General features: G+C 35.0%; 1 protein-coding gene across 1 annotated transcript in view; it reads left to right on the forward strand.

Moving 5' to 3' along the window:
* NRXN1 (neurexin 1) overlaps nt 1-13,913 on the forward strand; it is an 889,774-nt gene extending 875,861 nt beyond the window's left edge. The window contains exon 20 of the mRNA XM_015557923.1: nt 10,628-13,913. Coding sequence (XP_015413409.1) covers nt 10,628-10,935 — 308 coding nt within the window. The 3' untranslated portion in view covers nt 10,936-13,913. The remainder of the gene's footprint in view (nt 1-10,627) is intronic.
* The last annotated feature ends 1,804 nt before the right edge of the window (nt 13,914-15,717 follow it).

The raw sequence follows: 15,717 nt of genomic DNA on the forward strand, positions 1-15,717 counted from the left end.
GAATAAAAATCCCTAGAAACTTCAGCTACTCTGCTGAATTTGAGAAAAGAGTTCCAAGTTAGTTCCCAACTATTTGCGGTGCTGTGAGTGTCAGATGATGTTGATGTAAATGAGACACTGAAATGATTCAAAATGAAGGCTATAATTTGGCTGACTTTAAATAAATTAAAAAAAAAATGAGCCCTAACCAGTTTGGCTCACTGGATAGAGTGTCGGCCTGGGGACTGAAGGGTCCCAGGTTTCATTCTGGTCAAGGGCATGTACCTTGGTTGTGGGCACATCCCCAGTAGGAGGTGTGCAGGAGGCCGCTGATCGATGTTTCTCTCTCATCGATGTTTCTAACTCTCTGTCCCTCTCTTTTCCTCTCTGTAAAAAAATCAATAAAATATATATTTTCAAAAATGATGAAATATTGCCATTCACAACACCATGGATGGATCTTGAGATTATCGTGCTAAACGATATAAGTCAGACAAAGAACCATATGATTTCACATACACATGGGAAATGAAACAAAGCAAGAAAAAAACAAACAACTCGTAGAGAAAAAAACAAAGAACTCGTAGACACAGACAACAATGTGGTGGTTACTAGAGGAGAAGGGAGGAGAGGGAGAAGACAAAGAAGGTAAAGGTGTTCAAATATATGATGACAGAAGAGAATATACTTAGGGTGGTGAGCACACAATGCAATATGCAGAGGATGTATTATAGAATTGTACACCTGAAACTTGTACAGTATTATAACAAATATTACCCTAATAAATTTAATTAAAAACTGAATTAGTCATTGCAACTAAGCTCATATTACTTAGATACACAGGGAAATAAATGCAGATATGATATTTTCATCGATGCACATTCATCTCAATTCACCTAAGCACAGGAAAGGTGATTTCTGATTTAATTATATAAACATCATATTTAATTTCTTTTACTGAAGATATTTAGGAGGTGGGAGTTAGGAAAGTAAAGAGATATGCAATGTTACTGCCAGTTTCTTGCCCAGTTGCTTATTACTATAAACAAATTTCTTATTACCAAATTTCTTTCACACTTTCTTAATGGTTACATTCACCCCAGTCTATTCCTGAAAATTTATAAACTTACAAAAATCTCTTCCTCTAATCAGTCAGAAAACATATATTTTACAGTTAGTGTGTCCTATCTTCATTAGATATAGGAAGCGGGGTGGTAGAAATAGAGTCACTGGAAACTATCAAAGACTAGCAATCTTGTCTGGAAGAGAAGAAACAAACCAATAGAAATAAAACGTAAGTCTTCTTGGTTCTGTTCTTACTAGCTCATGTCTTCCTTCTTCAGAAATCCTCAGTGACCTTTCAGGGTTCACAAGAGCCTTGATCATTCTCCTTAAGTGTCTCCCCAAACCCCTTGTATTCATAGTTCTTTACTTTCTAAATCCTTCCCCTTCAGTGTTTAAGACTCTTACTACCCAATTTTTATGCTTCCTTGTGCTATTGACTTTTTTAAATTTAAAATTGTTTTCTTAGATTTTCTGTTTATTTCCGATATACCAAAAGTTTTTTTTAAAGTGTTTAAGACTTATATAGAAACTCTAATTCTTTTTGATTCAGTAAAAAATACACTCTTTGCTCTTTGCAACCAGAAATCCTAAAATATTACTCTAATAACATTTAAGAGTTACATAGGAACTCTAATTTTTAAAATCTCTTTTGAACCAGTAACTGTAATCTCTTAATAATTTCCTTTTAAATTAAATTTGTTGGGGTGACACTGGTTAGTAAGGTCATATAGGTTTCTAGTATACACTTCTGTGATCCATGGTCTGTATGTTGCATTGTGTGCCCACAACCCAAAGGAAAATCTTTCCTCACCATATATTTGACCCTCTTTACTAGCCCCCAGCCCCCTTTCCTCTGCTAACCATCATCTATAAGTGTTTTTCTTTTGTGTTTATTTGTTGCTTTTGGTTTTATATCCCACATATGAATGAAACCATATGGTGTAAGTTTTAAAAAATTAGAATCATGGCTGTCTTGGGTACCTTGGTATCCTCAGTGTCTTATATGGTCCCTGGTAAATTGATATTCACATAATATTTGTGAAAAATTTTAATTTTTTATACTTTTTTTTCTATCTTCATACATTAACCAATGATAACAACTTAGCATGCCTCTTTCACACACCTTTTACCATGTACCTATAAACATAAATCAGGATTGTTTTTTTCTCTCTCATCTTATAAAATGAAAGTATGATATATGAATTGAATTTGTTTTTTCTCTTTTCCTGATATATTATGGACATCTTCAGGTCAACAGATTTGACTGTAACAATTATTTTTAACTCTATTAATTATCTAGACTATGGGTGTTACTTTATTCAATGAAGTATTGTTGCTGAACTTTTGTTATCCTTTTTCTTACTCACAAACAACATTTTAACACCCTGTAGCATTTATAATACTACAATTTACCATACCACTATTTCTTCTTTTTTTTCCTTAAAATTTGTGGGTTTTTTAAATCTCCTTATTTTATTTTGACTTCTATTCTAATGAAATTGAGCATCTGGTCCTGCATTTAATCACCTATTCAGGCCTTCTGTTTTCCAATTGGCCGTGTGTATTTTTGTCCATTCTCCTAGTGGGTTATCTTTTTTTGTATCTTAGAGATATGTATCTTTCACATGGACAGCAGTATATGTATCTTTCATATTCTCCTCTCCTTTCTCTTTTGCATTTTTACTTTTTTAGTGACACCTTTGTTTCACATCAAATTGTTATTATTTATGGTGTCAAATGTGCTGATCTCAGCTTGTATGATTTCATTGCATAGTCTATGATCTGTGTTAAGTTTCATACCTACCTTCAAAATTTTTTTCCTCATTCTCCTACAAAACTTAGACTGCTGTAGCCACTCTGGCTTTTGTTTAGTTTCTGAAAAGCAAACTCTTTCCTTCCTCAATGTCATTCCACATGCTATTCCTTCTCATTAGAAGTCCGTTCTATGCACTTTTCATTTGACTACTCTCCACTCATTTTCCATGTCTCGGCATAAATGTCACAAACTCAGGTAAATCTTCCTGACACCTCACTATAAAGCAGAGATCTTTGTTCTGCTCCTGCATAGTACCTACCATTTTTCTTCATCATACATATTCCAGATATTGTTTTAAGTTCAACTTTGTGATTCTGTGTTATATATCTATTTTCCTTATTATATCAAGGTCCATGAGGGTAGGTGTCAAGTGAGTTTGGTTATCTACTTCACCTGCAGTAGCTAGTGCAATCCCTGGAACATACCTACTGCTCACTATATATATTTATTAACAGAGAGAATGAAGAGTCTTAAAGAAAACTTCATAAAAGATGGCATTTAAACTGGGTCATAAGAAATTGGCAGTATTCAATCAGGCAGGAGAAAAATGATCATGGGAGCTGGGCAGAATTTCAATTGGTATATGGAGGAGACTGGGGAACACAAATAAAATTGGAATTGCCACTTATTTTGGGAGAAGTGGAAGACAAATTTTAATAGATCGTTGTGGGCAGACTTTGGAGGACCTTAAGAATAGTAGGCACATTGGTACTTTAGTAAACACCCTGACACTTTCAAGGGTTCTAATAAAATCTAATGGTCACCATGACCAGGCAACAAATTTAAGGAGCCTTCAGATAACTAAGCTGTGGACACACAGTTTACACAAAGTATAGAGAAATTGAAGAATATTCTCTGTAAATCCCATGACCCTATGGCTTCCCCCAGAGATGAGGGATATGTGTGTTCTACTAGTTTCAGTGTGCCCAAAGTCACCCAAGGTGTGTGTGTTCATTGCATTTTCTGTCTATGTGGTGCGATCTGTCCTCCAGGCACAGGATGAGTTTTTCTGTGCCTAGCATGCAATATCTACATTTCTGGTGAAGATAATGCTCCTCTCAATCCCACAGTGGTAGCCTCTGCACTTCCCTTCAAACATGTGCCTTGGTGGCTTTGAAAGTAACAGAGGAAAACATTAGACCCAGCAGCCATGGAGGTAGTAAGGCCTTATTGATTTCCAAGTTCTTTCTGAATCTCCAGTTCATTGGAAGGACTAAGATGCTTCAGACATGTCCCCTCTCCAGCCTTTCGTCCTATCTTCAGAATGTTCAGGGCATGGATGGAGTTGGCATAAAGGGAGGGATTTGACAGCATTCATCACCTCGCATAAAACCATAGTGTGTGTCGATATCAGTGCATGCCATAAAAAACATTGCTTACCTGATTTCTTGCAACTGTGGTAATGTTGATATTTGTGTGTGCCATATAAATATTTACCTAGCTTCTTTCTTGCAACTGTGATATTTAAACACGTGTTCTTGTAAGTGGTTGCATCGGAGTTTCTTCTGACCCATGTAGTACTGAAGCACTAAAATGGAAAGAAGAAGAATAAACTTTATTTTATGGAGAAAAAAACTATACTAATCTCAATTCACAAACACCCCAGGAGCCTACAATTCCAATTTTCTTTTTCACGTTATTAATAAAACTGGATACTGAAAAAGTCAAATCTTTCCCCATAAATCTGAAACCATTTTCAAGGCTAGGCTAGAATTGTAATAACTTCCACATCTATTAAAACACAGTAGAGAACTCTGGTCTAATGAGATCATTTTAGGCAGCTCCTTTTCCTACATGGGATGGAGACAGAAATTTAAAACTGATTACTTTTAATTTAATCTTTGATAAAGATTACTGAAAGACTCTTAGTGAATAAAAATTAAGTAAATGCATCTTACCAATAGTTTTTAAAAAGGATTATTGTAAGACAGGCTATCTAACAATTCCAGGTAGCATAATGGCATATATATATAGATAGAGAGAGAGAGAATTATTTCTGAAGATTGGAAGTCTCTTACAATTTTTTTGTTAATGCTGAAAAGCTATATTTTCATTGTCATCAGTTTCTAGTGAAACTCTAGTTTCATTCTTGATATGACAAGGTCATGGTTGATGACATACCTATATACTAACAGTCTATATTGAAGAAATAAAATCAGCAATAAAAATTGCCTGGAAACTACAGTCTCGCCCTACAAAGCCAACTTTGGAAACAACATAAATATAATAAGATTACAGTGAAAGAACAGCTCATCCAAGTATACAAAGTAGTTTCATAAAAATGACAATTTGAGTGATAAAAAGAGCATCTTGTGGCATGGTTATTGCTTTGGTAAACTCATCAATGGAAATATAAGGTCCCACAATCATCCACCAAACCCTCATTCTATGTGACAGGAGTTAGGACTTTAAGCATCCTTTCTCATGCAGTGTTACAAAAACGTCAACCAAGAGCAATTATATTTAATAGCAATTTTCTATTGCTATGTTTCCAATCTCAGAAAGAACAGCTAAAGTGTGCTAAGGCTTTCTATTGCAAAGTGAAACCTCTTTGGAGAGATTCATTAATGTTCAAAAATTTACCTTTCATAATGCATAGTTATTTTAGAACTTCAGTTGAGAATCATTTTGCTAAGGAAATGTGGGCTTTATACTCCAGGTTTGGTTAAGACTAGAAACAAATAGTGACAAAGCAATAAATAGAGGCCTAGTAAAGCTTAATGGCTTAATGTGCTGCTCAGATCCCCATCTTTTATTTTTTTTTTACGTGATAATATTATTCCTTCTGATAAAGCATATAATTGTATTCTCTAAACAAATTTAGGAGGTTAAATTTTAAAGGAAAGCATGGCAGTGTAAAACACAAAGCCCATGTCTGGTGAACAATCAATCACATTGAGATGTTTTGGACAGTAAGGACTATTTTATATTATGCTTTGAAATTAGGAATTTGGCACTAAGTTTTGTCACTCATTTAACACCTTGCTGAGGAATGCACTTACCCCAGAGGCAAAAAGTGCTGACCCCTACTGGCTGGACTTTCATTTACCTGAGAATGGGCAGGGACACACCCACTACACACTCTGAAAGCCACCTTCAAAACTAAGTCATAAGCTGGGAGAGAGCCACACAGAAGAGGTAGAGAGGGGGACTAAGGAGGAGGAAGAATAGAGAGCAGCGTAGGTGTGATGACGGAAGAGCTGGGAAGAAACGAGACCTGTCACAGATAATTCTCTGCACTACAGCCTACTGTGTGTCTCAAACATGTTTGTCTCGTGGTGTTTGTTAACTGGACCTAAATTAGTTCCTACTTGGGGAAATGTTCTTTCACAAATACAGTGCCAGGGACTGTCAAAAAGTAAAAAAAGAACATCAATTAGGACAATTTATTTTCCTGTCACGGTAGTTTAAAATAATTATCTCAGCAAATTTAAGGATTAGTTAAAATTTAAAATATTTTAACATTTTTATGCAATGCAACAAATACACTAAGGCACTGGGATATATCTTTTGCACCATGAATTATTATCTGATACGAATAAACTGATTTTAGGGTTTAATCAGGAAATATGTTAATAACTATCCTAACACTGGAAAGGCTATGCCTACCTAAGTAATCACAATATTAATTAGACAATGATAAACAAGAAAATTCATAGAGCTAACATAGAGGATTCTTAATCAACCTGGGCCAAAGCAGACCATGTGAAAAACTTCTAGAAACCATCAGGATCTTGCCAAATATTTGAGAGAGACAGAATTAAAAATCATTTTCATTTGCCCTTTAAGATAATGCTGTCTGTTCCCAGAAATATCTCCATAGCCTTTTGGCTGAAAAGTGTCTTACGTGAAAGAGGTTAAATTCCTGTGACAGCTCTTTGCCCTTGCCAGTACAGTGAATACCTTCTGACTCATTTAAGCAAAAATGCCAGCAAAACTCAAGTCTTCATATCGCCATCAAGGAATGCATATGTGCTTTCCCCACATGTAATAGACCTAGCAGTGTACACAGCACCCCAGTGGATTCAGGGGTATGTGGTGGTGGGCATTCTTCTGTAAAACAGGGATAAGGCAGAATTATGTGGGAAACCTTTAGTAAGTAAAAGCACTTATTGTTACAGTGTTCACATAAATTGTGTGTAAGTCACGATTTCACTATATGAATAGAACTATTAAAATTAGAAAATATAAACGGAACTAAATGCTTAGAATATATCTTCTCTCTCTCTCTCTCTCTCTCTCTCTCTCTCTCTCTCTCTCTCTTTCTCTCTCTCTCTCTCTCTCTCTATTGCTAGTGCCCTGGACTCTAAGCAAAATATGTGTGCCACCACTGCTGCAGTTGAATACTTGCCTATTTCCAGTCACACTAAGTAGTACCTATGTGCCTGCCCATCATCAGTCCTATTGAAATTTTCCATTGACCTGGGCTCCTTTTGCCTCTGTGCCTGACATAATGAATTGGCTACATTAGCTTAGTGTTACTTACAAATCAGTCAACTTTTGACCATTCAAGGCTCATTACTAATTTGCATGTATGCCATTCTTTTAGCTTCCCTCCATCTTTTTACCCGTTTTTTAAGTGTTCTCATCACATATTGGGACAAAGAAAGGGTGACGGAGTAAAAACAAATTGGAGTTCCTTTATTTTTTAACACTATTAGGGAAAAGATGTAGATTGCTTTAATTATCTAAAATATCTTGATTTAGTTTATTATCGAGTTTAAAGAAAATGCAAAATTCACAAACCCATGAAATTTAAGAAATTTTTATGGATTTCTCTGATTAAATTATTGTTTGCATTGTCATAAATGGTTAAAAGATGACTGCATTTCTTTTTTATGTAAAATTTTAACCAAATTATGTAAGAAGGCATTTAACTTTTTGAGCCATTTATACTATTCTCTACATTTAAATTAATGAAATTTCCCCATAAACTTTTCAGTGATCATCAAAATAAACCACTAATGACAATCAATACATGAAGCCACATTTATAATTCAAGAATATATGTGAATTTCTCTAGCCTTTTATTACACATCTAGGAGAGATATCCCATTGATACTTTAGTGTGCTAGCTGGGCCTTTATTTACTATTATTAATACTTCTAAACAGAATAAAGGTCACTTAGCCTTCAAATTTGAAGCAGAAAAAAAAGGTTATTGAATAATCAATTAGATTAAAAGCAACTGCATATTCCAAGTAGGCCTATAAAATACCTGTGGTATTAATTTTTTAATGTTGACCCAAAGAAAAGGGATAAAATTCCTTCATTGAGTTTGGTGTTTGTTTTTTTATATAGATTATTTAAAAAACATGACATTTAGAATCTTTATGTTCACATGGGTAACAGAGCTATTTTTAGGCCTATATGTCACTTAATCAACATTTTGTCTGGAATTGCCAAAATCACAAGTATTTCCCTTAAATATGAGGTCCTTTTCAAATGGCTCTATGGCAACATTGAAGCATTTGAGGCTTTTCTTAGGTCTTTGCAATCATATTCTAGTTTTAACATCAAATGGATGATATGCTGCTTATGCTTTCATTGTGAAAATATATTAAAAGTATTTAAACAGATAAATTAAGATTAAAATTCTTGGGTAAGATATTTCACCAATAATACAGATGTCTGTGGGATATATATATATATACGCCCCCCCCTCCCCCCCCGCCTTTTAGGAAAGAACATTTAAACGTAGCATTCCATTAAAACTCTCAATCCTTGCTGTTGTGAGCTATATGAATAGAATTTTATCTCCGCTCTCCTCATTCCTTTCTGACAAACAGAATGAGATAATTATGAAAATGTGTTGAAAATGAAAGCATCCCACCTGTTGGGGAGAAGAGGCTTAGGTAATATTTAAGTAAAGATCCCGTTTCAGATCTTATGACACCCTGGCGAAAGAAAACTCCTCCAAATGAGCAGGTAGAAAGTTGTCATTTAGTGAATGTTAGCGGCTGAGCTAATTGGCAGAGTTTGGCCAAGACGACTGTATTTGAAAGAGAAAGTGCGGCCTTTGGTTGGTCAGGGGGTGACAGAGCTCCTGCAGTAGGCCCTGTTCTTCTGGGGAGGAAATTGATTTCCTGTAATCAAATGCTGTGGATTACAGTCTTGCTCTCCTCCGCCTTGGCCACAGAATCCATGCCAAGGCTTGGTCAACGACATTACCTGGTCCTTTGTAAAAGAAGCAGTGACATACTCAACAAAGAAATGTTTCGCCTGCTACATTTTGTCTCTCAGAACACAGCCGATTGCTGCTTTGAGACTGAAAGCTATGACTTTGTAAGTGACTATATTTGCAAGGCTTTGTTCAGAGAAGGAAAGGAAAATGACTGCAAGAAATTCACATGCGGACAGAAGAAATCTTGGTGACGTCTGAAAACGAAATTATAAAGCAGTCTAGAGTTACAGTTGGTGAATCAATCCCAGGAATAGGAACTTTTGTAGAAATATTTTAAAAAAATAATTACTATGTAATGTTGAACAGTAGTGATATAAAAGTCCAATCTCAGTCTTCTTCAATTATTCCTTTCTGGTATGTGTATACATCCACATGCATACATATTTGCTATATATGCAATCTGGTGATGATTTAAATTCATTCTGCATAACTTACAAAGTTTTAAAAAGTTAACCCATTACATCTGTAAAGTAATGATTTTTTAAGACAAGGGAGAGGGTGAAGATTCAGAAAAAGAAAATTCATACAGAAAAATGACTAGCGTCAGAGAGAAGTAGGATGAAATCATCTCTCTCTATAATTCCTACTCTTTTAAATTCTTTCAACGAATTTTTAAGTGTATTATGTACAAGAAAAGAGTCACCTTCGCCTCCCTGATCTGTAAGCCAAATCGCAGTATGTTTTCTCCCCATCTAAAGTCAACTTCAGGGCTTGATGAGGCCTTGGGAAGACAGTGGCACCCCAGAACCCATTTCCTGACCAAAGGAAGAGCTTTGTTACTCATTATACTTTGGGAAGATTAAAAAGGGTTTTGCCAGTTGAATAAAACAGGGCTAGCCAGTCCTTTATTTATTGTCATCTATTAGGTACCAAGTTTTGACTCAAAACCAATATAGATGGTCTATAAAACTGAGGAAAAATCATTTGTTTTAACCCCCCAAATTTGGTTTTGGTGATCATTCAACTGCAACCAATGGATTAATTCCCACCCATCCATACAAATAAACCTCCAACAGAAAAATGAATTAATTTTGTTTTAGTTTGTAAAGTTGTGACTAAAATCATACTTTTACAAGCAGATATTTAGATTATTCAAAATGTCTGAGTTATTTTATTGTTCAATACTATAGTGAATACTGTAGGAGGCAATATGATTGCATAAATAGTCCTAAATTTAGCTAGCCTGATTCAGAGTCTCTAAGGGTTCTATATTACCATCAATTGGATTCTGAAATTGATACCCTCTAATATTTCAAGGTAGTGTCATTATGATTTTATTTTCCATGCTGGGTTTATGGTTTTTCACCTAACATGGCCCTTTGGGGCTGCACTTACAAGACCTTGTTAACAAAATTGATCTGTGAGAAAGAAAAGATGGCAACAAATCTCTCACCAAGTGCTTTGATTCATTGTCACCAGTTTTTAGTGACCCTGAGGCTCAGGGAGTCCACACTTCACAGCAGCCTACTGTTTCTAAAGCAGTAGGTGCTTTTCCATTAGTCATGGAAATAGAAGGTAACTGTTAGCATTCAAGGAACTCGATAATCACTCTGTGTGTGTTTTTTTCTCCCCTCTTTCCTATAGCCAACCCAACCCGGGCAGGGGGCAGAGAGCCATACCCAGGCTCCGCAGAAGTGATCCGGGAGTCCAGCAGCACCACGGGCATGGTGGTAGGCATAGTAGCCGCTGCCGCCCTGTGCATCCTCATCCTCCTCTATGCCATGTACAAGTACAGAAACCGGGATGAAGGCTCATACCACGTGGACGAGAGTCGAAACTACATCAGTAACTCAGCACAGTCCAATGGGGCTGTTGTAAAGGAGAAACAACCCAGCAGTGCGAAGAGCGCCAACAAAAATAAGAAGAACAAGGATAAAGAGTATTACGTCTGATTCCAAGAGCGTAAAAGGACCCTTGTATAGAAATAGTCTTCATTTTATCTGAGACATAATATGAACTTATTTACTTTCCTTTTTATGAAGCACATACAAAAGAAGACAGGGAATGCAATCAGGAAGGAAAGACTGTTTTTAAAAAATAAAAATAAAAAACAAGTATCCCATGCTCTTGTTTCTCCAAAAAAAGAAAAATTAATAAAAAATTAAAAAACAGGGGCCAATAAATTCCCTAACATCCACAGTGTTTTCATTTACTCTGCCTGTCTTTATGTTGCTGGAACATTTCTAAAAGACAGTGATGACCGCACGCATTCATAAAGCAAAGGAGTATTACAACATCGAGGCACAACACAAAACACAACACACACAAAAGAAGCTACCTATGATCCTGGATTTAGCCAAAGTGCTAGCGCTTTCCCGAGAAGTCAGATAGTCCTATTGCCAGAGAAGACTGTGGCATTTTGAGTGACTCGACCTGCAAATCCTTAAGAATTTGCTGCCTGGCGCAAATGGAGCAGTGGTTGGAATTTACATTTGAAGCAAAGTGCTGGCTTTTTTGAAGACTTGTGTAGGAACACATTCAAAAAGCCCCTTTATGATTGTGAGAGGAAAAAAAAAAAGTATGGAGGCCTTATTTTCAACATTGTGAAATATAAGGCACATTACCACACTAAAATTTCAGAACAAAAACAAGAGGGCATAGATGCAATTCATTGGGAAATTTTCATGCACGCTTAATATGTTACTACATATGTTTATATAAAATCCATCTCTGTGTGCTTTCTGGACTGTGGTTAAGTGACGTTTTATAGCCTGTTGTATAGAAAATGCAAAATATATCTCTGCTCTTCAGCCATTTTTGGTAAATTAAATGTTATAAGTGTTGCTAATTATAGGGAGTTTTATGACATTGGAGCAACAATTATTTCAGGGTTGTTTTTGATTTTTTTGGCCACCATTATAAATTGCCACAATTACTTACTTTTTAAAATAAAGTTACAATGTAGTGTTTATTCTAAGAAAGATATGTATGAATGTATATAAAAAGATTCAGCTACATTTTTTCTTACATGTACAGCCTTCATTCTGTTGCAGTTAAGTTTTAGTATTTGTATGAAAGGTGTGAATCAGAAGGTAAAAGCTATACATATGTATCTTCTAATCTTTTTTCTTCCCAAAATACATTTCCACATACATTCACTATTCACAATCAAAGATGTACACACACATACACACACACGAATTCAGAGTAATCGATCAGATATAATGAAAGACCCAAACATACAGATACTAACAAATGTTTACTGACAAAATGAAAAGCAGGAAGGAAGATAGTTGTGCCAAGGTATTGATGACAAGTGGGGTGATTTGCTTCATTGAGATCATGGTCCCAAGAAACCCCAAGAAGATATTTCCCTAGTGAAATGGAACCTTTTCTTATCAAATAGAATACCAATGGTATCTTGATGCATGGATATAAACCATTAGGTGGGGAGGTTATGGAAGCAAAGTTGGTTGATATACACCTTAATCTGATTGCTGCAATTGAAAAACTTTATATTTTTTTTCTCTGAACCTAATGTGCATGATAAAGATTTTGGAAAGTAAACACTTTCTCAACTAAAAGTATTTTCAGGAAGTTTTGATTCCCTATTTGTTGATTATTGACCGTATTTTAACTTTTGTGGTTTTACATATATATCATTAAATAGTTTTAACTTAACACATTAAATGGTAGGAAAAGTATAGGTTATACACTTGTTTTGCATATTGCTTCAATGATGTTCATAGCAATAAATTACCAATATGAGAAGGTAATGCAAAAGAAGTGCATTATTAGATTGGAAGGTGATGCCGCAGTATAAATTGATTGCATTACTTTAACATCTCCAAAAATGATATTAGATTTCAAGGAAGAGAAGAAAACCATTACAATTAGCTTTAATCAGCAAAGGCAAAAAATGCAAAACATCTTTTATAACATGTTAGTTGATGAATATAAAAAGCCAAGAAGTGGCCTGGATTTCAGACATACAGCATCTTAGAAACATAGCAAATCACCAATATCTATGGTTGCCAAGTAATTGTTGTAAATGAAAAGTTATAAAGGCTTTTCATGACCCAGAAAGTAGAGGTATAAAACTAAAATTTAATATCCATTACTTGTGTTTCAGATTTTTTTTTTCATTTGCTAGGTTAAAAATGTTCATGTTTTGTGTTTTTCCCCCCTCTCATTCAGTCTTACTCAGGGAAAGCCAGTCAAATAAGAGGGTAAAAATAAAACCACTAATTTACATTTGAGGTTATAAAAAGAAATGGTTGCTTTTCAATTTGATCTATGGAACTTGACCTAGTTTCCACCTGGAAAGATTGAACTATGATAGAAAATCAATAATGGTATTTTTAAGCAGTATATCTATGAAGTAGCTTTGTTGTGGAATGATTCCAATGTTTCTTTCCAACATAAATTTTAAAATTTCATGCAGTGATGTAATCTTATATTGTCAGTGAAAATATTACTAATGCTATTGGCCTACACAAAATCTAGCATTTTTTTCCTTCCTTATTTTAAAGTGGAGAAAGAGGGGAACATGAGCTAGGGAGAGAACAGACGAGTAAAATCTTCACACCAAAAGTATCCGGGTTCCATACACAGTTTGCAAATAATAGAGGATTTCACACTACCTGGCATAAATTTGATTACATCTCTAGACTAACTTTTCTGATTGAATCTGCTTCTTTTTTATCCATGTAATGTGTTGCCTTTTTTTAAAAAAAACAACAACAAATATTACAATAATGTGTGATGTGGTCAAAGGCCACATGACCCACCCCTTCTAGTGCTCTGTGTGACTGGGTATCTAAAGGTTTTGTTTGTTTTGTTTTTTTGTTGCAAGGCCAATTTATCCATTATTGGAAATGCTAAGCAAGTGGAATTTACTGTTTTGTTAATAAAATATTTCTTAATACAACTGTGGATTTATTGATTTTTTTTTTTAAAAAGTATATGCGGCATGATTTGGGGACAAAATGACACAGAAAACTGCATTTGAAAAGAAAACCAATCCTGTGACAAGCAGAGGAAGAATACTGACCTGCTTTTCCTGGATTTTAATGTTCATCAAACACCTCTACAATCACAAACTTGGAGATACAGCCATGGAGCGTGTACCTTTGTTTACATCTGTTAATCTCGCTATGCGTGAAACCACCAACTCCTAGAACTAGTTGAAAACAATGAAAAGGTGCTGATTTCATGAATAGGGTTCTCTCTATAAAGAGCAACGTAATTCAAGTTAAGTAAATCTATAATTAAATTCCAACACTCTCACTTACTAGCTACAAGTTACCTGATTTCTCTGTCTCTCTTTTCTCATTAGTAAAGAAACGGCAATAACACCAACCTCTTAGGGTATAAGGATAAAAAAACTTAATGTGTCTAGCACGATGAACTGCAAAGACAAGGTGGTTACTTGCATCCTATTATTTTTCAAAATAATACATTTGGGAAAACAAGTCAAAAATGTAAAAGCACAAAATGCAAGTGTGTAAAGAAATATAGTTGTTCATATATATATTTATATGTATGTATACACGTATATATACTAGGGGCCCGATGCACAAAATTCATGCAAGAGTAGGCCAGCACCAGCTTCCCTCTGGCACCCAGGACCTGGGCTTCCCTCACATCCCTGGCTTCATCCGGTCTAATTAGCATATTGTGCTTTTATCATTATAGATATCCCACATTAAAAATATACACATATATATTTTTTGGTATGCTTTAGTCCATTAGTTGGCAAATGTTTTAAAATGCTGGCCTTTGAAAATAATCCTCTGACAGAAAAGCATGAGTGGTCTTTCCCTTCTCCCATAGTAAAAAAATTTGAACATGAGTGCTTAACCCATATTTTACCATTTTATTTTAGACAAAATTATTTATGTCAATATTAACTCATGACTTTTACATGTAATGGGGGAACAATTCACACTCTCTTAATGTCTAAATTAAAGGCTATATACTTTAACTTACCTTAAAAATGTACAATATTTCAAAGATGATGACTTTATGTAATATATATTAGTAAACAGATGAAGGATTCTTGAACTGTGAAGCATACATCCCTAATGCCCAGTGATTAGGCATCAGGGGTTACTAACCTCTAACAATAATTATAAAATTTGGCAGATATATGTGGAAGAGTATTTCTTTGGAAAGAGAGTGAACTTTTTGCTTCTGTAAATTATTCAAGCCTATAATAATCTGTACAGAAATCAAGCAAAAAATATCTGACCCAAAGTTTTCAGTGATTTGTTTTTTTGCTAGGTCACCTAAATTGTGTAAAAGTAAATAGTGTTGTATGTAATACTTCAGTTTCAAAAACAGCAGAACTGGTGTTTCCTGAACATTTCATTTTTGTTTTAATTGTGGTGGTGGGTGCAAAGGCTTACTTTGAATTTAGACAGATTCCAGCGATGTGAAAGCATTTCTTTTTTCATGTGAGACACCAAGCATATTAGAACATACCTAGTCTACCAAATAAATTATTTACATGGACATTAATATATGTCATCTTAACTTCCAACTGGCAATTGAGAAATGTCTGAGAAATCTGAGAGCTGAGCTTAGAGGTTGGGACCAGAGAGCAACCTCATAGAATGATCCTAAAGAAGTTCACCAGTTGTAAGCACTGGTGTGAAGAATACCATGGGGGGATGGGGGGAGTGTTAAATTCTTCTTTTCTGACTTGATTTATATATTTAAAATTTTTTAAA

This window comes from Myotis davidii, unplaced genomic scaffold (genome assembly GCF_000327345.1).
Source record: "Myotis davidii unplaced genomic scaffold, ASM32734v1 scaffold6, whole genome shotgun sequence".
In the NCBI taxonomy this organism is placed as follows: Eukaryota; Metazoa; Chordata; class Mammalia; order Chiroptera; family Vespertilionidae; genus Myotis; species Myotis davidii.